The sequence below is a fragment of the Indicator indicator genome, chromosome 32 (assembly GCF_027791375.1).
Source record: "Indicator indicator isolate 239-I01 chromosome 32, UM_Iind_1.1, whole genome shotgun sequence".
Lineage (NCBI taxonomy): Eukaryota > Metazoa > Chordata > Aves > Piciformes > Indicatoridae > Indicator > Indicator indicator.
In genome coordinates, this window is record NC_072041.1 from 4,447,362 (window position 1) to 4,470,883 (window position 23,522).

The 23,522-nt window shown below is 44.4% G+C and overlaps 1 protein-coding gene across 1 annotated transcript; it reads left to right on the forward strand.

The window, feature by feature from the left end:
- The first annotated feature begins 6,700 nt into the window (after nucleotides 1–6,700).
- On the forward strand, nucleotides 6,701–22,892 carry SLC25A33 (solute carrier family 25 member 33). The gene is made up of 7 exons (XM_054394942.1): nucleotides 6,701–6,750; nucleotides 13,914–14,093; nucleotides 17,606–17,683; nucleotides 19,140–19,240; nucleotides 20,199–20,265; nucleotides 21,574–21,857; nucleotides 22,517–22,892. Exons 1-7 carry the CDS (start codon nucleotides 6,701–6,703, stop codon nucleotides 22,717–22,719), a joined length of 963 nt encoding a protein of 320 aa, XP_054250917.1. The 3' UTR covers nucleotides 22,720–22,892.
- Nucleotides 22,893–23,522: the final 630 nt, after the last annotated feature.

The following is a 23,522-nucleotide window of genomic DNA, read 5'->3' on the forward strand; positions in this document are numbered from 1 at the left end:
GCTCCTGGGAAAAGGCTTTTGTGGGCTCCTGGTATTCCTCACAGACCCTCAGGAGTTTCACATATTCTTTATAGGGAAACTACTGAGGTGTCTCAGCATTATGCCATGGGTCATTCTTGCCCACAGCAGAAAGTCAGCAGGATTTTGTCATGCTCACAGCAGCAGCAGAGCTGATCTTCCCACAGTCAATGGCTGGCATGTCCTTTGGTCAGCACTGAGCCAGGCTCTACCTAGGCAGTCTTTTAACAGTCTCCCAACCACCAAGGACTCTGAGACACTCATTCTGACTGGCTGCACTTCCTCCTACTCTTCTAGAGAGAAAACCCAAAAGACTGAATTCTTGGCTCCAGTGGCATCCTCTTACCACAAGCTGCTGAATCCAGTTCGGTGTTCATGTGGAAAAAATGTCTTTTGCCAGTTTTAGTTTTACCCAGTTTCTCACTGCCTTGAATGCCCTTCTTGTCCCCATGCTGACAGCCCGCTGCTCCCGGTGTTGGGTCAGCCCTGCAGTGGTTGCATGGCACAGTATTTAAAATGGTAGCTCCTTCTTGGTGTCTTGGCCCTGAAAGTGGAACTAAGTCCATTTCAGCAATAACAAGAGGTCTAGTACCAGCGGCCAAGTCTTGTAACAAAGGAGGCTCTCCATCTGTAGCATCTGAGCACAACTGCCTGGGAGGATGTACCTGTTACACAGACAACTGCTGGCCTTTGGGCAAGGCAGTCTCTGCCCTGGCCTCATCTCTGCTGGCTCATTTTGTGCCTACTGTCTTTGTGCTTCAGCTTTCCACATGTAAACCAGGAGGAGTCAATAATCACTCACTGCAGTGTGAGACAGATAGAAGGAATTCAAATCATGTGTGCACACTTGACAGCCTTTAGGATGCTCATTAAATCCCTCAAAGTACTCTTAACCAAGCGTTGCTGACAGAATAGCCAGGTGAAGTGTCTCCTCTCTCTGTAAGAATAGATGTATGCCCTGCATGCTCCTACGTCCCTGGACTTTAGATACTCTGTGGGATACACCCTTCTCCCAAGGATCCTCCCAAAGTCTGAGCAATGACCTCAGCAGCTATCAGTGTCTTTATCACCACCAAAGAGATTTCTTTGATGGTGCTCCTGGCAGGGATGCACTCTGGAAAAGAGAACAGAGCTTCACATATGTATGAGCCTCCTGACAGACACCCACTTCGTGCAGCCTTCCAGACTCCTTTTGCCAGGTGTGTTTGCTTCTCTAAGTTCAGACCTTCCGTGTTTTCAGGAAAAAAAACCATAATTCCTCAGGCTCTTGCTCAACGGCGTTGCTGCTTTGAACTTGAATGCCAGAAAATAGCTGAGTTGCAGGCACCTATCTGTTATGTTGGACTATTTTACCAATATTTCATCTAGCTGAAGAATTGAGACAGAACTGTTACAGAAATGGCAGACCCAGCTCCAGCTGCACTCAGTGGAAAAAGAGTCACTGACTTCAGTGGGAGCTGGATCAGGACCTAAAACAGTGAGTGCAGTGGTGCTGCAATGTCTTTCATCTCAAAGATGCTGGGTGAAATCCAAGCTACGCTGGTAATGGTTGGGAAGCTGCCAGCTGCTAATGATGTGGAACAAGTTGGTGAGTCCCTTGCTCTGGTTTGTAGGAAGCCACCAGACAAAACAAGTACCAAGAATAAACAGCTCAGTGTTTTCCTGGTTGGGTTCATGCTGTATCGGCAAGGGAGTAATTTAGGAACTTCTCCTGATGTGGCTCCTGTGGTGTCTGATCTGTGGAGGCCACAATGCTTCTGTGCACATTTATCCTCATGAAATTCCCTAGAAATACTCAACATGCTGTAAAAACAGTGTCTGGAACATAGTGCTTTCCTAGAACTGGCCCACTCTCCTGGGGCTTTGATAGGCTCATAACACAACCACACAAACTGTCTTCATCTTTGACTTCCCTGCCTGCAGCATCTCCTGGACTGAAGAGCTACTCTCCACAGTGCTCTTCATTTCAGCTCCAGGTGAAGTACTCTGTGTGATGGAAGAGCAGACACGTGGTGTGTGGGGTACCCTAAGAGCTCCAAGTCAATGGATGGCTGAAACAAGAAAGACATTGACTTTCTAGCCATATCCCACTGGGCACGTGAAGCAGGGTGGGAGACTGAACAGTCATTTTTTTTCCCCAATTTCAAAACAGTGCTGGAAAGTGCTGAAGGTGAAGGAGAGGCAGCCCACTGCACAGACCATCTGTACAGCTGTCAAGGCAAGCAGACACAAGCAAACACACCTCCTCGTTCCACCTGGCTGAGGAAAATGAAAGTCAAGGTGATGACAGCCAGGAAGCAGGTAATACTTCTGCTGTCTGGCTCAGCCACTGCCAATGGCTTTGTTTTCCAGAGCTTCAGAAAAAAGTCCTTGATGCCTGAGGTTTTGAGAACTGGTCTCCCCTTTGAGATGTGTTTCATGAAGGGGAACAGGAGTCACAAGACAGGGTATCTTCAGTGTCCAAGGGGGACAATAAGCGTTTATAGGCAAAGTTGGAGGTGCAGCCAGAGAACATGTGCAGGATCTGTTAGATCTCGCACGCCTAGCTCCTCACCGCTCTCAGGCGACTCTGCTTCTAACACTGCTCTTACAGTGCTCTCTGCTGGCATTGAGAAGCAGAGGCAAGCAGGCTGCGACTATCCTTTAGCCCAGAAGGTAGAAAACCATCACAGGCTGGGGAACAACCAGCATTGCTCACGCATTGCTCCAGTAGCCCACTCGTACAATCAAGGCTGAGCCTGTGCTCCAGGAAGCATCATAGAATCATAGAATTGTTTTGGTTGGAAAACACCTCTAAGATCATCAAGTCCAACCATCAACCTAACACCACCATAGCCACTAAACCATGTTCCAAAGTGCTGTGTCCACACATTTCTTGAACATCTCCAGGGATGGTGACTCCACCACTTCCCTGAGCAGCCTGTTCCAATGCATGACCACTCCTGCAGTAAAGAAATTGTTCCTAATATCCAGCCTTAACCTGCCCTGTACAGGTAATTTCCTTCTGATGATACTAGGGAGAACAGACTAATCCCGACCTCACTCCAACCTCCTTTCAGGGAGTTTTAGAGAGGATTTTCTAGACAATGCAGGTGAAGGAGGCATAAACATCTGGAGCCAGTAACTTCTTGTTGTTCTGTTGGTGTGACAGGCAAACAGGCTTCTCATGCAGCTTGGAGCACATTCAGGCTGCCCACTTAAAGGCACCCAGCTGGGATCAGAGTCCTTAACGAGCTTGGAAAAACAATTAGTGTCTTGCACTACTTCCACCATGGTGAATAGGGTAAACAGTGAATTTCACTGGGATGATTTCACTGAATTTTCACTGGCAGTTGTGGATGCCCCCACCCTGGAAGTGTTCAACGCCAGGCTGGACAGGGCCTTGAGCAACCTGGCTTAATGGAGAGTGTCCCTGCCCATGGCAGGGGAATTGGAACTAGATGACCTTCGGAGCCAAACCATGATTCTATGATAACTGATCGATTAGTTAAATGGAAAATCATTAGCTTTTGATTACCTAGCTAGACTGGCTAGGAAAGGCCCTGTTAACCTCAGATTCGGTGATGAAAGGACACTTTTGTCACCTTAAGGGATGTCATTTTCTGAAGGTGCTAATGATTAGCCTGGTAAGCAAACAAAGCCACCTCTCTATGCTCCTAGATGATGCTTCCACCAGAGGGCTCTGCGGACACATCGTCACCGTCGGACGTGCCTCCCGCGCCGAGGAGCACGCACAAAGGTACAGCTTTAAACAAAATACTGGTTCTAAATACTACGATGTTATATTATGGGGAGGTTCAGTCCTTTAATTAATAGTCTCTAGAGGCACTGCTGTCCATTAATAGCCTGTAGCTACTTCACTGACATTATGTAAATCCCAATAGCTTGCAACTTGTTCCTAAACATTCTTAGTGGGGATAAACAAGGATACATGGTTGTATACCCTACAGCGAACACAGAACTGAGCAGAAAAGTGTTCATAGGTAGACAGTCTTGGTGATTGCCTAAGAAACCTTCATTAGCTGCTGCAATGTATTCAGCTGAACTGAAATCTGCAACACAGCCCAGCTGTGCTGGGCTTGTAGGTGTGGTAGGTGAGGAGTCAGCTCTGTGACTTCTGCTGCCCACAGTCAGACATCTCCTAAATTGCTTCCAAATGAATTACAGGAGCTCAGGTACCAAGCCTCAATTGCTGCTGCATGTCTCTCTGGCAGTACTTAGGGGTATAAAGCAAGTGAAGCTGATTCTGTAAGAATGAACTATTTAAAGAAGTCATCATAGGCCTGAGAAATCTCACACACAGGCAGACAGGGAGTTGCTGAGCTCCACTCTGCCCATACAGCTTCTTTCTGCTGCTGCCCATCTTTGCTTTTCTATGGGACCACAGGATGCAGAGCATACATCAGACTGAAGTTATAAACAGTACAAAGTCTGCTGACCTTCACATGTCCTACCTCAGCCTAGCCAACATGGAAATAAAGTGGAAATCAGCTTTAGTGTTGAGAACTGTAACATGACCCTCCTCCTGCATACACAATCCTGCTATGAGAGGCAGTGAACCAACTCCAAGTGCTGTGTTTAAAAACAACAAAGCTCTGGACACATCCATCCCTAGGTCTCAGATCACAGGCAGCCCTCCTAGAAACCCTTGGCCAGAGGCTTTTCTGGGAAACTGTTTAATCAGTAGCTGTCTTGAGCCTACGCCTCCCACACACCCCCACCACGGGCTGCCACCCAAGACAAGCTTCTTCTCTCAACCATCCTCAGCAACTTTCCATACTCTTTCACACAGCTTGCACACCTCTGGCCTGTCAGATTCTGTCACAATCTTTCCCATGTCTTTGTGCATCTGAAACAGCCAATACCTTTCCTACTTGGACATCTCACCTTCTTCCTTGCCCTCCCATGTTGCCCAGGAAAGTAGACTTCTCCCTCTTTTCCTCTGCCCTCTTCTTGCAGATTTTCTTCCTTCACTCAGGTAAAACTTCTGTTTTCCCACTCTGTAAAGAACTGCCTGGCTCCTTCCCAGGCTACAAAACCCATTTGATCTAGGAGCTGTTTTTCCCAAGTGTTTTGGTGAGCTAGAAATAACCTTCTGCTACTACATCTCCCATTATAAACTGTTGTGTTGGTGCACATTCATACACTGGGAGAAGTGGAGGCTTTGCCTCCAAGGAACTGAGAGCACAAGGCTGGGGCTCAAAATTGGTTTTGATATGTATGGGGAGCTTTTTTCATTTGGGCATGTGTGTAAATGAGAAGATTGGCCCGGCTTTCACTGTGCACATGTGTGTGCTTATGAATCCTTGCCTGTCCAAAGCATGCATGCGTATCACTGTTGCATTGAGCTGGAAGGTTTAGCACAGGAGTCCCTACAGCAACTTCTGGTGGTGTTGATGTTACCAGGTGCCACAGATGTGTTTTCTCAATGCTTATATCTACCTAGAAGTTTTTATCATTGTGTTGGTGTGGTGGGGTTTTTCTTGCTAGTGGGCCTCCAAAGATCATCTGGTGATTGAATCACCTCCAGCAAACAAAGAGCTATGTTAATAGGGTCATCCGCATTTTGATAAACCTGCAATGGTTACCAGGTCTCTTCTGAGTCATCTCCTCTTAGATTAATTTGCATGATATGGTGAAATCACACTTTAGAGGAAACTTCACCTATTTCCTTTTATCCCGTCGCTGGTTATTTGGAGAAGAGACTGACACCAAATTCACTCCAAACTTCTTTCAGGGCACTGTAGAAGCAAGAAGGTCTCCCCTCAGACTCCCTTTCTTTCTCTAAACTGAACAACCCCAGTTTCCTCACCTGCTCCTTACAAGACCTCTGGACCCACTCCAGGCCCTCAATATCCAGAGGGCTGGAGCACGTCTCCTGTGAGGAAAGACTGAAAGAATTGGGGCTATTAAGTCTGGAGAAGAGAAGGCTCCCAGGAGACCTTATTGTGGCCTTCCAGTATCTTAAAGGAGCCTACAAGAAAGCTGGGAAGGGACATTTTAGGGTGTCAGGTAATTATAGGACTAGGGGAGATGGGAAAAAACCAGAAATGGGTTGATTCAGATTGGATGTTAGGGAGAACCTCTTCCCCATGAGGGTGGTGAGAGACTGGCAGAGGTTGCCCAGGGAGGTGGTGGAAGCCTCATCCCTGGAGGTTTTTGCAGCCAGGCTGGATGTGGCTGTGAGCAACCTGCTGTGGTGTGAGGTGTCCCTGCCCATGGCAGGGGGGTTGGAACTAATGATCCTTGAGGTCCCTTCCAACCCTAACAATTCCATGATTCTTATAGTGAGGAGTCCAAACTGAATCCAGTATCAAGGTGCAGCTGCACCGGTACAGGGGCACGATCACCTCCCCGCTTCTGCTGGCCACGCTACAGCTGGCACAGGCCAGGCTGCAGTTCTGGCGCAGGCTGCAGACACGGACCCGCACACAAACACCCCCTCCCTACTCCCCGCCTTCGGCCCCTTCCAGCACCCCCAGTTTCTTTCACAGCCCCGCGTCCTTCCCTGGGTTGCGGCCGCTCCGGCCACGCGGGGGCGCCGTTGCGGCTGTGGCGTCACGCGCCGCACGCTGGCGTCACGTGCGCGCCGCGGCCCAGCCTCCGCCCGCTGCTGCCGCTGGCCAAGCGCAGCCGAGCTCCAGCCCCAGCCCGAGCCGGCGGCAGCAGCAGCGGCAGCGCCATGGCGGGCGGCCCGCAGGAGAACACGCTGCTGCACCTCTTCGCCGGGGGGTGAGTGCGGCCAAGGGCAGGGCCGGGTGCGCGGCGACGGCCGCCGGGAGTGGCCCAGCGGAGAGGGACGCGGCGGTGCCCGCCGGGGTGCCCGGCTGTCGCCTCGGGCGAGGGGTGGGCTGACGGCGGCCGCCTCCCCCCCACTGCGACCGGTTGGCAGCGGGGAAACGGGCGATGGGCCCCGAGCGCAGGCCCCGTCTTTTCCACCGCCTCCGTCGCAAACCTGCGTGCCCTCTGGCCACCCGCTCCGGTGACAGGCTGCTGTCCCTGGCTGCCTGTGCGCTGGAGATAGGGCGAGTGGTGCTGCCGGAATTAGCAAATACATCCCCAGCAGGCTGAGCAGGAAGGGTCTGAAAGGATCATGGTGTGACTTCAGGTCAGCTAGCTGGGCTGCTGTGACATTTAGCTATATATATAATTTCCACATCTTACAGAGCTGTGGCATCCATCCCTGTTAAATGAAACACTTGAACTCCAGCCCTCCAGTGTGGCTTCTGCTGAGCAAGCTGTAACTGAGGGATGTCATCCAAAAAGCATCGTCCAGACGGCAGGCTTATGGGATGGGATTTCGATTGATTTTGTAAAAGGACATATTTGTACAATACTTGAATAAGCTCTGCGTAGGTGACAATAGCTGTAAATAGCAGAGGTTGTGTAACTGCCTGATCCGTGTAATTACACTGAAAAGCAAGTACTGCAAAATGGAGAAAGGAATGGGAGGAGAGAAGGTCCTGGTACTTCTAAGTGACCTGCTATGCCAGACCTTTTCGTTTAAGTTCTTGCAAAGGGTTGTAGCACTCTTTATTTTTTCTTGTGTTAAAAGCTTTCAGTAACGATGTCACCCACTCCAGCCTACAAACCCTCCCCAAAAGCCTTCTTAATTAACTTGTTACAGCAATTTTAGGTAGTAGTCCAGTAAGATCATTTTATGGTGTAAAATGAAAATAAAATAAATCCTCTATTATACAGGTAATCAGTGCTGCTGTATGCAGTTCTGCTCGTATCAGGAATGTTTTTTTATTTCATCTTTTTTATTGCCTAAAACTATCTAAGTAGTAGAATATTCTGTAGTGCTCGTCAGCTGGCAGTAGTTAGGAAGCCATCTGTTGTTAGTTCAAATCTGTTTAACAGCAGACTATTTTTTCTTCTATTGCTAAACAGGAGACTTCAGTCTCCTCTGACATGTTCCTGGAGCAGTAGATTCATTTAATATAATATTAAACCCCAAACCCCAAAGTTTTTCAGAGATACTACCCCTCTTCTGCTGGCTCAGATAGCATGTGTTGGTTTAAGTCCTCTCTTTCCCCTGCCTCCTCCACTTACTTACATCAGAGCAGTACCTGGAGCGTGTGACTGAAACTGGACCTGAATGTACACGTGCAACTTGTGTGGATAGTCACAGTGTCTCCCCAGAACTCCAGGTGTCCTCATGTAACTCATCAGACTATAAATAAACAGGAATTTTCAAGTCATCCATGTTTTAACCTTGTACTGGATGATCAGTGTCTTCCTTCCTTTCTTAATGTACCTTCTGCCCTCCCCGAGGATCCTAATAAACATTTTCTGCTGCTGACCTAGATGTCACCATGTCCTATCTGGAAAGAATGGAGTCCTGACTACTCTGGTATAAGAAGATTGATCTATTTCTAAAACAGGGATGAAAATACAGCACAGAGGAAAGAGATGGTCATTTAGGGCATGCTTTTAAATGTTCATTGCTGGACCTGGTTCTTCTTCTGCATGTCTTATTTATGGAATCACAGAAAAGTGTACCACCATTTGTCTTGCTGTGATGTTACAGAAAGGAAAACAAGACAGCAAATTTAGTCTTCTTGTGCACCTGCTGATGCTAAAGTATTTGGTCCACCACACACCTACCCACCAAGCACTTTATTTCAGAGTGGTGTCCTCTTCAAGCACTAAACTTCTATGTGGTGTGTGTGAACATACCTACTAATGCTATTGTCTCTTCTTTTCAAAGGAGAAATGCAGACTTCTTACAGCTTGCTGGGTTTTGAACATTAGCTTTGAGCTTGCCTGAGTTATCAAAGCACTTTTCTCAACATGTAAGAAATGTAGTGGGAAACACATGATGTGTTCAGAGGGATGCTGGACCAGCCAGCGGTTAGGCAACCTGGAAACCTAAATCATAGCAGATAAGAGGCTCTGTGCTGTGCCTGCCTTATGCATTTTGATTTTTGGCAGTAGTAGTGGTAAAGGATGCCTGCTCCATGAAATCTGATGGAGCTCAGCTGGCATAGTATTTTACTAAGTCTATTACATTATTGAAGGAAATAATTAAATATTAGAAATAGTTGTTCATGTGTTAGCTCTTGAGTAATAGTCTCTGCTGAGATCCTTCCTCAGTCCTTCAAATACCTTTACCTTTGCACTTTCAGAGAACTCTATTGTAATGAATGAGTTGGAGTGGGACACAGCTGTTTGCAGAACCAGGACCTTGGATCAAACTACCCCTCCAGCAGAACCAAGTCAAGTTGGAAGTTCAGGATGCTCTAAGTTGTAGGAGATGCTAACCTATGTTCAGTTAAAGTGGTTTTTGCAGGCAAAGCAAGCAGCAGCCCAATCACTTGAAATCATTTTGATAGGGACATTATTGGTGTATGAAGGCTTCCTGTGAAGGTGATGATGAGCTGTGATGTCAGCTTAAGAAGGTAAAATACAGTGTCCTTATCTGTGCACAGAGATGGCAAGCCAGTCTCAGATAATGGCTAGAATTGATTAATGCTTCAGAGACTCAGTGATCACCTGCACTCAAGTATTAGAAAGTGTTTTGCAGTTGTTGAAAGAGATGGCTTCCTATTAGCTGCTTTATTACAGACTCTTTGGATTCCTTTTGTTTCTGTTAGTTCCTTTTAAGGTTTCAGTAGTAACAACAAACCAAAGGGGCTTGGTATTTTGATGGGAAGATGACTCTGAGGGCAGGGCAGATTTTCAGAAGAAGCAAAGAGAAACAAGGCCTGAGTTGTACAACAGCTCTGAGCATGTTTACAAGTCCTGGTTCCTGCTTCCCTGCTGATCAGGGCAGTTGTTTGTTTTGTTTGGGAAAAACTGTGCACTAGGCTGCAGCAGAGGTTACTCCATGCTGTCTTTCCAGGTGGAGTAATACTGTTTACTACAGAGATTTCCTAAGAAATTTATTTAGAGATTGCAGTGCCCTTCATCAGACTGGCAAAGAGCTCAGTATTAAGAATATTGCTCAGTGATTAAATCTAGGACAGATGAAGTAAGCCCTACTCTTAATTAAGATTCTTGGCATCTCTATCAATTGTGCTAGTGGGTGCTGAGAGTTTATTTCAAATGCAAGTCCTTGGTGTGATGGGGGTGGACTAGGTAAAGATAGAAACTGGCAGCAAGAGAAAAACTGGAACTGGATGTTGAGATTTGCATCCTTGGCATGCTTTAAAAAACTGTTTTCTTTTTATGGAAGTAAGCACTTTTTCTGCAGCTGTTACTGTATGGTGTGTTATGAAGCTCCACAAACACACAGCCTGTTTCATATTTGCACACCAAGATGTCACAGAGATCTGTATTTTGCTGCTGTAACAGCAATGCCTGCCTGGCCCATCATGTAAGCCTGAAGTACAAACACTTTTTCTGGCAGTAAGTTACAGCTCAGAGCTGATGGATTGTTGGATGTCTCACAATGAAGAGATTTTTGCATCCATGTTACCTGCAGAGCTGGGAACATCTTATCTGCTTACCCTGTGACCTGGTGAAGATACTCTGCCAGAGTGTTTTGTTTCTAAGGAGGTTTCTATCTTTTGGCTAAGAACAGGTTTAGACGTTGCTTTGGGATTTTTGCAGTAAACACTGCTTAGCATCTCTGAAACTCTAATTCTGCATTGATCTATCAAAAAAAAAAAAAAAGAGGCCTGACTTAAACCAGTGTGAAGGCTAGGAGGTTTTGCCTTCATTGCAGCATAAGATTTTCCCAAAGGAAATTCATCTGCCTGCGTATCCATGGTCTGAATCTTTTGGGGCTGCTGGCTGTTGATGTAGCTGAGCAAAGCTGGTTGTTTCTCCTTTCTTCCCAGAAGCAGGCATTTGGAACACTTGAGGAATACAAAGTGTTTCTTTCCTTGCACAGCATGTTATTTTTCAGCCCTCTTTCCAGTGAACAGAACACCAGGATGCATAGAATTCCCATGTGGAGGAAAATCAGCTCCTCTGAAAAAAGCTGCCCAATACATCCAAGTCCTTGCTTGAACTATCTGCTGTGTGTTTATATTTGGGACATAATGTCTGCACCCTGTTGACATTCTGACAATTGCTGTTAGATAATGCCGGGTTTGTGAAATGCTACACTGGCAACAAAAACTCTGAGCTGTTAAAACTGCTGATGCAGGTATTAACTCTGTGTTGAATAGCAGGATTATGTGTGCATTAGCAGAAGTGCTTCAATATTGAAGGCTGCATCAATTAACTGGATGATCATATTTAAAAGGTTGAAAAGCAAGGAGTGGGCTAGGAAGGCAAGAAGACAGCTGATGCAGGAGGGAATCAGCCAGAGGGGCTGAAAAATTGATTGTCAAGATGTGACTCTGAACTGAGCAGCTGCTAGGTCAGAAACAGCAAATGGAGTTTCATTGTTCTGAGTTTGATTTGTTGCTGTGGAAGTATTGTTTTAATGTTCATAAATGTGAAATAAATGACTGAAGGCAGAGTACACAGCAGTGGAACATTGGTAGATAAATGAATTGGGAATTAAGGCAATCAAATTCTCTTCATCGAGTTCCCACAGACTTACAATTTCTCTTGAGGATGTTGATTAGCCAAGTGTTAATTATGCATACTTGTGTCTGTATTGGATACACACAGTAGGAGAGGTGGCAGTGGGAATCTGTGAGATCCTTGAGAGTTCCTGCTCAGAGTTACAAGTGTGAGGTGTGGGAAAAGGAAAGGTTTTGCTGGAGAACCCATTTCTGTATTCTTTATTTTTTTCCCTCAAGATCTCATTTCAGAGAAATGCAAGCTATGTGAGATGCAGCTGACAAAACAGAGAAGGATAAACTAAAGCAATGTCCTCCAGATTAGTATTGACACAAGAGAAGGCTTGTGTCCAGTACACAAAATAATCTGAAGCCTGATAAGGTCTCTGTGAACACTCATTTTTGAGCCAAGTGACACCGTTTCAGCTGCTGTCTGTCTAGTTCCATGAACAACTTTGTGGCTTTACTGAACAGTCAAAGCAGAAGTTTAAAAGAGATGAAGGCAAAGCTCTTTCTTGTACTGTCACTTTGGATGTGTGGTTTGTCTCTAGTTCAGTTTTTGCCCCTTTCAGCAGGCAAGAGGAAGCAGCAAGAACCTAGAGGAGAAAACATTGAAGCATGCTGTTAAAATCATATTGCCAGTCTTGGTGAAAACACAGCTGCTTCTCTTGGATGCATCTAGATCTGAAAGGCATGGTGCTTGGGATCATGTACTTGGACAGAATCTTGCAGAAATGGAAACTGCAGTGAGGAAGTTACATTCCCCAGCCATGTGGTCTGGCATACCTGAACCTTACCAAGAACCTTAATTTTTGTGGTTGTACAGCCGGGGTGGCCAGGCTGCTGATGCAAGCACAGGGGCTTCAGGGCTTTGGTGAGGAAAGGTTGCTGTTTGATAGAAGATAGAGTCTTTCAGCAAGCAAAATGAGCTGTACTGTATAAAGCATTTATAAACTAGTGTGTATCTACAGCTTGGACATTTCTGCTCTTCTTTAGTTACCCTCTTCCTTGTGTTTAAACAAAGATTCTCCTATTAAAATAGTCCATGTACAGATGAGGCTTTAGGAAATACGCACTAGTACCTTTATTAATGTCCTTTTATGCACTTCTGTTCCCAAATTAGTACATGCAAACATCTTATGACTCCAGCAAGCAATAGTTTTGGGTTTTTTTAATGTGCAAGACAAAGGATAGGGTTTTTTTGTTTCAACTTCATTTTCCATTCAGGGAAAACAACTTAAGTTCCAATTTCATGTTAACATAAGAGAGGGTTGTTTACTCATGGTATTTTCTAAGGAAAATCACACACATACTTTTGAAGGAATCACATGCTTTGAGCTTTGACACTTGTGTAAACAAAGAATATAGTTCCTAATCAGTAGATTCAGTTGGAGTAAACACCCTTGGAAACAACCTTGAAACCTTTAGTGACATCTAAGCCTAACTCCCAATGTGTCTGATGAATAAAATACAGATACATCTTTCAGCCAGCTTTAGCAGTATGCCTAATTGTGCAGGTTGGCAGAAGGGACATTCAGTTACCAAAGGGAGATTTTCAGCAGAGAGAGAGTTTGACCAGTCACTTTCCTGATCACTGATTAAAATGGACCGTAGGACTCATACACCTTTTATTCTTGTCCCAGTGTGCCTTTTCTGAGGCACAGTCTGTATTGAGATTGGTCTATGCCTATTATAGGATCATTTATTTCTTCTTTCTCGATGTGTGTATATACACACAAGGGGTCCCTGTCCTTGTTGCCAGAGTATGGGAATTCTGTTCTGCCTGTCTGTCCTATTAGTTTTCCCACCCTCCCTCTCATCCTTGCGGCTTTCTTCTCTCCATTCCTTGCCAAAAGGTAATATCCATTGTTTTTCAGAGGACTTCACTTAGTGTAGTTTTGATATTTGCTACTTGTGTAGGCAGCTGCTTTAATCGTAAGTACTGAAATGGGGAAGAGTTCTATTGTTTTCAGTCTGTGGTATCCTAATCCCCAGGGACTTGGTCTCATCTGCCAGCTTCCTGCTTCCCATAAGAAAAATCCATCCAAGGGTATGTCTGTTTGAGGACATCAACCTCTGAAACATGGATGCCTCTGAAGTTTTCATAGGCAGAATTCCAAGTCTTGGCAGAACGTGGGACCGGCAGGGATCAGTCAGGGAGTTTTTTGTTAGTGCTAGGTATCATCTTGGTGTTTACCAAGCTCATCACTGCAGGTGGTTATTGTAACAGTTTCTCAACCTTCTCTCTTCCAGGGCTTGGGAACAGTCTGCCTTGCCTAATGTCCAAACTGCCCTGCTTCCTAAGAATTTGTGCACAATGTGGAGCAACTGGAGACAGTTCTTCTGATTGTATTTTGCACCATGCTGTGATGTGACACATCTGTGCAGCTCTGTTTTCCTGAGCCTGTCTTCTGTTCAAACTGTATTTCACAGATGCGGAGGAACGGTCGGTGCCATCTTCACGTGTCCCTTGGAGGTAATAAAGACTAGGCTCCAGTCTTCCAAGCTAGCCTTCCGGACTGTCTACTACCCACAGGTCCAGCTGGGGACCATCAGTGGTGAAGGAATGGTCAGGCCAACATCTGTATCACCTGGGCTCTTCAGTGTTCTCAAGTGAGTACTTCTCTTGTCATTCGGTGTTGCCTGACATCAGTGATTTGACTTTCAGTTCTCCTATGCAAATTTTCCTCTAGACTTGCACTGGAAGGATCCATGTTAGTTTGACTTCTGCCTTCACCAGTAGAACAATAAAGTCTTCTAAAAGCACATAGATATTCAGGACTCTTGAGTCTTCCTCTGCACTTCCACAGAAATTCATTTCCACCACTTAGAAACTTTCCAAAGGGAATTGATTTGAGTGAGTGTCTGGAGGTGTTATTTTTTAATTGCCTTCACACATTTAGGCTTTTTGGTAGTTATGACTTCCTAGGTATCAATGCACAGGACTGCATTTACAGAATAAGCTCCTGATAGGCCTTAGCTTGTGGGAGCTATCACAGGGACTTCATTGACACTGAGAAGTGTCATCTTTGTCTTCTCTTGGGAATAATCATGTTTACTGTCTCCTTTGAGCACTGGAACAGGGAATCCTTATGAGCTGGGGCCAAGTCTTGCCAACTGATGGAAGGACTGAAAATGACATGTCCACTCTTTCTTTTTCCTGGAGCCATTCCCAGTTTGTTTGAGAAGCTAGCAGTTACCTGTTGCTGTCTGTGCTCTTTCCCTGTTTGAGGGTGGGCAGTTTAGTTCCTCTCTTCAAGTGCTCTTTGGAGCATCACATGTGACAGCCTGTAGGCTTCACCTCAACAGACCAGCATTTTAACAAGGTTTCTGATTCTCTGCACTTGCCCCTGATCTGTCTTTGAAGCTGGCCCTGCTTTGAGCATGAGTCTGGACCAGATGACTTCTAGAATGATCTACTTCCATATATTTTAAGGAGTCTGCACTCATGCTTTTTGCAAAAGCAGTATCACTGAAATATCTCATGGAGGCTTGGGAGGTTTTGTCTTTTCCTCAGCTGTAACTGACTTAATGAACTCTCCTCTCTTTGCTATTAGATATTGCCTTTGCCAATTATTATTATGCATCAAGCCTATCTACACCTATACTACTTCTTAGCTCTGTTAAAAGCCTTCTGTGTGGTTCAGGCTGCAGCAGTTGATGCTCCAGCTGTTCCATTTTCATGTGGGTTTTCATAAATAAGAGGAAATGTGAAATCATCTGGATTACAACTGCTAAATAATCTTACCAGCAACTCTGAAGTCCAGATCTCTACTTCTGTATTTCATATCGTATGGTTCAGACCTCATGCAAATGTATTGAGTTGATTTGGATCGTTGGGCAGCCCAGGGGGATGCAGAAAAGTCCTGTTTAGATCAGGTAGCAGGAATGCCAAAGAAAATAACAACAAGCAAAGCAAGTTGAATGGCTTTATGTAAGCCAACATGCTTGGAAGCTTGCCTGGGGAGAAGCTGCACAGTTATATAACAGTACAGTGCTAATTCAAATTCTCTGCAGAGCTATCTAGTTAGAGTCATTCTGGGACCTGAGTTTCTCTATTATAAACAGTGCTGCTCTCCCCTGCCAGACATTTTTGTCTACTCAGAGGTGAGTCTGGAGCAATTCGTGACTGAGAATGGGAGGCAGTGCCAGTTGCTTGTGATTTTAATCTTCTTTCCCTTGCTATCTTTTCACTGGGTTTTCGTCAGCTGAAGCTAAAGGAAGTGAAAACTTCAATGCACAAGGCATCTCGTGGCCCATCTTTTTCTGGGGTTACCTTTTGTTTTCTAGGGAGAGAGGAAGTAGTTGAAAATTGGCTCAACCATTTAATATCTTTCTTAAGCTTGTTAAATGGGTGACTATGAGCTTAATTTCTTTTCACTTAGGGAATTGCTCAGCTGAATGTATCACCAAGTTTTTGACTTGCTTATTTTAGAGGCTTGAGAAGTGAAAGCAAAATATCTATGCTGTCATTCTCTTGCACGCAGCATCTGGAGAGAACAGATAGGGCTATTGATTGTGACCTTTCTGATAAAATACAAATGGATGAAGAAAGAATTGAAGTTAGGTGTCTTGCTTTTACTCTTCCATCCCTTTCTCAGTCCTGGTCATGCATGCCTTGCCAAACTGGATGTGACTTGGCTCTTCTGCTTTGGGATGGCCGAAGGAGCAGCAGCCGTTAGAGCTATGCTTATGAAACTGCTCTGCTAGAGTTAAAGGTGTTGAATATGAAAGCCCCTTAACTGCTGTAAATAGAAATAAAGCAGGTACTCAGGAGGGCAGGTTAAGCCTGCTGCTGGATAGGAAGCATTCCAGAAGGACAGGCTGTTTTTTGTCTAATCCATTTAAGATTGTGATGAGTCACCCCAGCTGGAATCTGCAGTCGTGACTGTTAAGTGACAAAGAACAAGTAGCTGGTGAATCTGTCTCCTTGGAGACAACCCATCCGTGGAGTTTACACAGAAAGTTCAGCTCTGCTGCAGAAAAAGTGTTTCAGAACCTCCTAGATCATCTTCTGCCTAATAAGCTTGGGTTTGGAATCTGTGAGGAACATTCTCAGCCGTGCTGATGACCTAGAAAACAAACTCTGAAAACTGGCAGTTCCAGCAGGTGTGTGTGAGCTGCCCTGGGAGCCCAGCATGATCTGGAGTTTGCTGCATGGTTTTCACATGGTGAGTTCAGTTCAGAGGGCTGCTCTCTAGCAGATTGTGCAATGAAATGTTAGTGATTACTGGACTGAAGGTGGCTTTCACTGGTAAATACTTGGCTAGTGTTTGGCAGTTGTTTTAGCTCTTGTAAATACATCTGCTTTTAGTGCAAGGAATTTGTAAGATAAGTCTGTTTTAATGAGGCACTTCAGCAAGGTGTTGTACAGAGTTTGGCAGCTGCTGGAGAAGCTGTCCAAACAGTTTATCTTCAGAGAAGTCCTAGCCCAGCAGGCCTTCTAACATGTGAGGAGGGTGGTTGGAAATGGCTTTGGAAACCTGGGCTGTAGTGACTGCAGAACTGCAGAAAGCATCATTTGGTGAGCCTCTTGCTTTAGGCCTGAGCATGAAGTCCAGTCCTGACAGGGACTCGCAGCAGTACCCTGTAGCTGGAGTTCACTTGGGAAAGAAGATGAGAACTCTTTTGAATGACCTCAAGACCCTGAACCTCCTGGGGAGGCAGAGCTTGTAGCACAGTTGCCACATTCAGCTTTCACTCTGGGGAAAACCCACAGCTCCAGGTAACTGGGAAAAGGAACAATTTCTTTTTACATGTCTCCACACAGGAAGCAAACTCCTTCATTGCTTAGATGCAAGGGATGCCGAAAAATTTCTTTGTTCATCAGTCAGCTGTCACTGAGTTCTTCATGAACTTTCAATACCTGACAGCTTTCCAAGAATGAAAATTGGAACCTTGTGGCATATGACACACTGCAGTGCCCTGAAGTTTAAGCAGTAGTCACTTTTATTGTCATGTGTAATTCTGCTGATTTTCAACTATGTTATGTGGCTTGAAAGCTTAACAACTTCACAGTTAGTACTCATTGGATTTGTACAGTTATTTTGACTGTCTGACAAGGAGAAGTGTAGCTTTTAGCCCAAATACTGTATTTGTATTTTTTTTCCCTCTTTGTTTTTAAGGTCAATTCTGCAAAAAGAAGGACCAAGGTCACTCTTTCGGGGGCTGGGTCCAAATTTGGTTGGAGTTGCACCATCAAGGTAAATAGTTAAACTATTGCTAAAATGCACATCTAAGGTACCAACCCAAATGTTGCAGTGCATTCATGATTCAAAACAGTAGGTCATGAAGTTAGCCCCTCTGTAAACTGAGCTTTGTGCATGTGTGCTGTAGAGTTTACATACCAAGAAATGCCTCTAAAAATCTGCTTTACACTTGTATGACACTGAGAAGGTGCAGATTAAATAAGGCACTTAAATTCCAAGTCAGTTCAAGAGCCACTTACCATGCGCTTGAGAAAACAAGAGAAAGCAGTGCAGAAGAATCTGTAGGATTAATATTTGCATTTTCCTAATATGATCTGCTGCTTCCCAGTGAATACTGAAGTGCTTGCAAGGCACTGAGTAGGAGCTAGGTGCAGAGGAGTACCTAGCTGGTCCTTGATTCCATAAATTCTGCACAAAAATAACTGCAGCTGAGAGGGAAGGAATAGCTTTGCTGCCACATAACCATGAAGGGGCATGCGTGTCCCCCTTCGTTTTTAAACAGAAACAACAAAAATAGCCACAAATTTAGAATTTTGTTTGTACTTGGAAGTTCAGGCACCTAAATGGTTTCTGCATGTACCTGTGACTGTCCTCCTCTTGGCAGGGCTGAAGATCTTTGTGCCTAGTAAATGTTAAAACTTGTTAGCAGCTGGGAAGTTGGCAGATGTTCTCTGCCTGAAACTGGACCAGCTCTGGCCCCTTGCCTAGTAGGTAGGATGTCCTCCCGGAAGTGGGGAATCCTCTTTTTGTGCACGTGATCTCTGCAGCAGGGATCTGAATCCAAGGCTGCCTGCAACTCCCTCATGCTCTCTTTCATGTTGCTTCATGTTCTTCTGTAAGAGTGGAAGATACCAGTGCAGCCACTTTCCCAGCAGTTCACATCACGGAGCTGTGATCTGAATATATTTGGTTCAGACAGCCTCTTACCTATCACACTGACTGTTGCACATTAGCTGAGCTTCCTCTGTTCCTAATGCATTATGTAGGAATTTAAGGTGTTTATAACTTCTTCATTTCAGTGAAGGATTAAGTGCTTAAAGCATGAGGTGCTGCTCATGCAGTTACAGTGACAAACAAACATACAGCAAGCATAGGCTGCAGGTGAGGTAGTGACAGTGTCCTTAATGCCAGAGCTGATGGAAGTCTGTCTTGCTCTGTCTGCAAGACTGTCTTGGCTTCCATCTCAGACTTGCTATGAAAGTTAAATATTTCTACCTTGTGCATGTCAAGTCAAATTGTGGCACTGTAGTGTAAAGGGATTAAAAAAACAAACAACTCAACTCTCTGTCCCTGGAGATGGAAGTAGTCATCAGGAGGCCACTTTGGAGTGAAACCTTTGTTTTCCTGAAGGCAAAGGGAAGAATGCTAATGTGTCTAATTTGACATTGTGTGTATTATAACCCTTTTCTTCTTTTTTTTTTTCTTCCTTTTATTTCACTCCTCCCCACAGAGCTGTCTACTTTGCCTGCTACTCTAAAGCCAAAGAGCAATTTAATGGCATTTTTGTGCCCAACAGCAACATTGTGCACATTTGTTCTGCAGGTTCTGCAGGTAGGTTTTTGTAATTCAGCTTTAATTTGGTCTGCAGCAATACGCCAGTGTTCAGCCCCTCACTGAGAGCTGGCAATACCTAGAGTGTGTGGTTCTGAGATGCACCTTAATTGTTTAAAATATTTATTCCAAGCTGTTGTTGCTATGAAACGTTCTGAAAATGGAGCATTGTGAAGATGTCCACTTAGTCTGAGGTTGTAAACACCAGTAAACTGGAGGATGCTAGCTCCTAACTTAAATTATCTACAGAGGAATTTCCCTGTTCAACACTTTGAACTGTTTCTAGATTGTTGTTTACTGATTTGGGATGAACTGTTGCTAATTTGGGATGAAGTGTTTTCCATCTACAATTCTGTGACTGTCTCAGAATGCAAGGGAAAAATATCCCAGCAAACTTGAGATACTGTTTCAGCCAAGATTGTTTTAGGATGTTGTATTTATCCTACCAGGATGGGGCAAAACAGTTTGTTCTTGTAGGAAAAATACTGCAGAAGAGCTCTGCTAGTTCAGGCATCAGTCACCAGAGAGATCATTAAAACTAATCGTTCCCAAACCAACCCCTTAATTGGATTCTGTTAATGAGGTGACTCGATGGCACCACCTAGAGCCTTGGGGAAAAGTCTAGGAGCTGCATGTTCTTCCCCGGGCTTGCCTTTCATCTGGTCTTTTAAAATCCAGTCAGTAAGTCAAGTGCCTTGTCTACAGCAGTCTTAGGAACATGAAGGACATATGAAAATAGATGTGTAAAATAAAAATCCTTTAAGAAATTTCAAGGCCATTGTTACTGCTTCGTGAAGTTTACCATAGGAGATTCTCTGGCAAGAGAGAGGTTGTGAGCTACAAACCTGCATGTCTCTTAGAACTATCTCACTGCATGGTGTATAAAGTCCATATTTGCCATGCCTACACACTGGCCTGGATTCAGCTGTACTTGAGGATTACTTTTCTCTTTTTTCAGCCTTTATCACAAATTCCCTGATGAACCCTATATGGATGGTGAAAACCAGAATGCAACTGGAACGAAAGTAAGTAACTGATTGATGGAGATTGGATGGCACTGAGTGGCTAAGGGAGCCTCAGAAAACTCAGCTTTCGTGGTTTTACTCATGGCTCTTTGCACTTTGATAGATCTTGTCCAGTTGTTTTCCTAAGTCTCAATTCCACCTTTCAAGCCACCATTCTTCTGCCTGGTCAGACTAAAGGTTGAGGTTCTCTGTGTCCTACTTCAGTTGGATGCACAGCTAGTGTTGAGAAGGATGTGGAAGTTGCCCTGAGCACTGAGTTAGGTTCAGTTTCTGGTTTTACTGTAAATCTTAAGTGAAATTTGGCATAGCATTATTTTTCATTGATTCTTGCTTACAGGACCTTCTAGTTCAGGGGTTGATGTTGAGGATAAATACATCATGGTCTGAAATGTTTTGATACAGCAGTAAGAGGCTATGGAAAGGTCAGAAGAGCTCCTGTTGGAGGCTGGCCATGAGGTTGCAGTGTGTCCCATTTGTCAATGTCATTTGTACTGCTCCTCGGTGTTACAGATGTGTTACCACAGCAGACTAAGGTTACTGGTGCACAGCCAGTAAGGGTGTGGTTTGAGATGGTAATGAAGGGTGTGGATTTATAAAACATCCTGGAGGCAATAGCAATCTGTTGCAGAGGTTTAACATTCTTCTGCCTCTTTCAGCATTGTACTACTGTTAAGCATACCTGAAGACAAGAGAGGGAGTTTGGCAGTAAGATCTTTTAGCTGAGTGATTCACAGTCCTTGGTGGGTATCAAAGCAATCATAGACTCAGCTAATAATGTGACAGCTTAGAATGGAAATGCCTTCCTGCAAGGATATGTTAGGTCAGATAAGAAGGATTCTTTAAGACACCATAACTTATACATAATTTATAGGATTTAATTCCAGCACTTCACAGGGTGGCACTTTGAACTGAATGCTGCCTCTTAAAATGAAGGATTGTTTCTCATGTAGCAGACCTCTGTCTCCTGGCCTGCTGAAGATGGGTTTAAATTAATTATTAGCTTGAAATGAACACAAAGCAGTGCCTCTTCAGTACTTGCTGTCTTTTAAAACATTGGTGTGAACTGTGACAGATAGAACCTGAGATGGGAAAATTATTCTGGAGGATGTATTAGTGAATTAGCAAAGCCACATGTGCACTCCTGGCAGGACAGTTCTGTTCTGTGCAGCTTTCCTAGGAGAGTTTTGGAGTAAAACTTAGCACAGAACCATTTCTGTGGTCATAAGAGCTATTGAAAGCCATGAGGGTTTTTTAATATTCTATTTCTGAGCTCATGATATACTATGTTCTCTTTGTTTTTTTTTTTAGAGTCAGGGGTTCAAAACCAATGAATGCTTTGCAGTGTGCTAGATACGTTTACCAGACAGAAGGGATCCGTGGCTTCTATAGGGGCCTGACTGCCTCCTATGCTGGGATTTCCGAGACCATTATCTGCTTTGCTATTTATGAAAGTTTAAAAAAACATTTAAAAGAAGTCCAGCTGCCCCCTTCTGCTCCTAATGGGACTGAAAGGAACTCTACAAACTTCTTTGGACTGATGTTTGCTGCTGCTGTTTCCAAGGGCTGTGCCTCTTGTATTGCTTATCCACATGGTATGTTAACTCTTCCATTTATGACTGCAGTGCAACAGTTGCTGTCTGTAATCCAAGACTCATGATGGGGTTTAGGGCTGTAAACCCTGTAGCTGTGTGAATGGCCAAATGCCTGTTACTGTGGCACATGCATATGCTTTGTCATTTTCAGTACTGGTCCCTCCATTCCTAGTTAGCCATGTGGTTGGTGATTGGGGCTTCCTAGATTAACAACTACTTAAACACCAAAAAGAAATGAAACGCCTGAAGCTTCTGTTCTCATTAGTAGCCTCATCTAGCTGAGTACCCACAGCCTTTTGGGAGTCTGTGATTAAGTGGTGGGAAGCACTTGTGGGTTGAGCAGTGTTACTCTTTCGGGCAGATGTGAATGTTATCATAGTCATACAGAAAGAGCAATATCGATTAGGTGATCATCAATGAAGCATTTAGTTCTGTAGTAGCTTGAATGAGCAAATGATCCATTTATTCCACATGAAAGGGAATCTTTAACTTCGCTTCTTGCCTGAAGGCCAATGTGTACAGGATTCTGTGGCTGAAAGTCCTGGCAGGCAGTTAGTGCAGGAAGATTTTGCTGTCCCTAGGGTTTGCATACCCTTACGTTGCTTCCATGGGAAGGTTTCAGCCTTGGTAACTTTGGGCTCTGTTCTCCTTTCCTGCAGAGGTGATACGGACACGGCTGCGAGAAGAAGGCACTAAGTACAAGGCTTTCATTCAGACAGCACGGCTGGTGGCACGTGAAGAGGGCTATCTTGCCTTCTATAGAGGACTCTTTGCCCAGCTCATCCGGCAGATACCAAACACAGCCATTGTGTTGTCCACCTATGAGTTAATTGTCTATCTGTTGGAAGACCACACAAAGTAGCAGAGCCAAGACTCCTGTTACAGACTGTAGACCAATTTGTTCTTTGAACAAATAGTCCTTTAAGAGACTGATACAGGTGACAGTGATGATGGAAAAAATACAAGTCTGTGACCACCTGCTGGATATTTCCTTTGGGATTCATGCTTTTTGAAAGGTCTCGAGTCATTAATGTTAATAATTATAACTTTTTTTTTTAACTTAATGATAATTAAACTGTTACTAAATTAAATTACACTATTTAATTTAAGTATATGTTTGTCCTTTTCCTTAAGCACAGCCATATGTGGTCAAGGAATGTACCTCATCCTATCAACTGATCTCTTGGACTGATGTTCATTAAAACTATTAAAACAGGAGAACTGGTTTGGAAATGTGAAATTTGTCTTCTTACTACTATATTGATGTCACTTTTTTTTAGCACTGTAATAACCTGATGCCCAAATAACTTTGGGAGTTCTGGTTTATTCAAGGTCCATCATTCATTGTTGTGTGAACATCTTGGAGTGTTCCAAGCAGAGAGTATGTTTCTCTGTTTTGATGCTACAGAATATGCACCCCAGAATCTCTTGGGGAAAGCCATACAACTGGCACTATATTGCTGGAAAGTGATTGAGGGAGGCTTTTAGCAAAAGTTTAGTTACAGTACTCTGTGCATTTAGGAGAGATGCTTAGGCCTAGGGCCTGTAACCAGATCTGTCATGACTCTGCTTTTAGACTTTGCTTTTGTGAAGAACTGAAACTTTAAGGATAGTCAGTTGTTTGGCCTGGCTGCCCTGCAGAAATTCCATGAGATGCCTTAATTT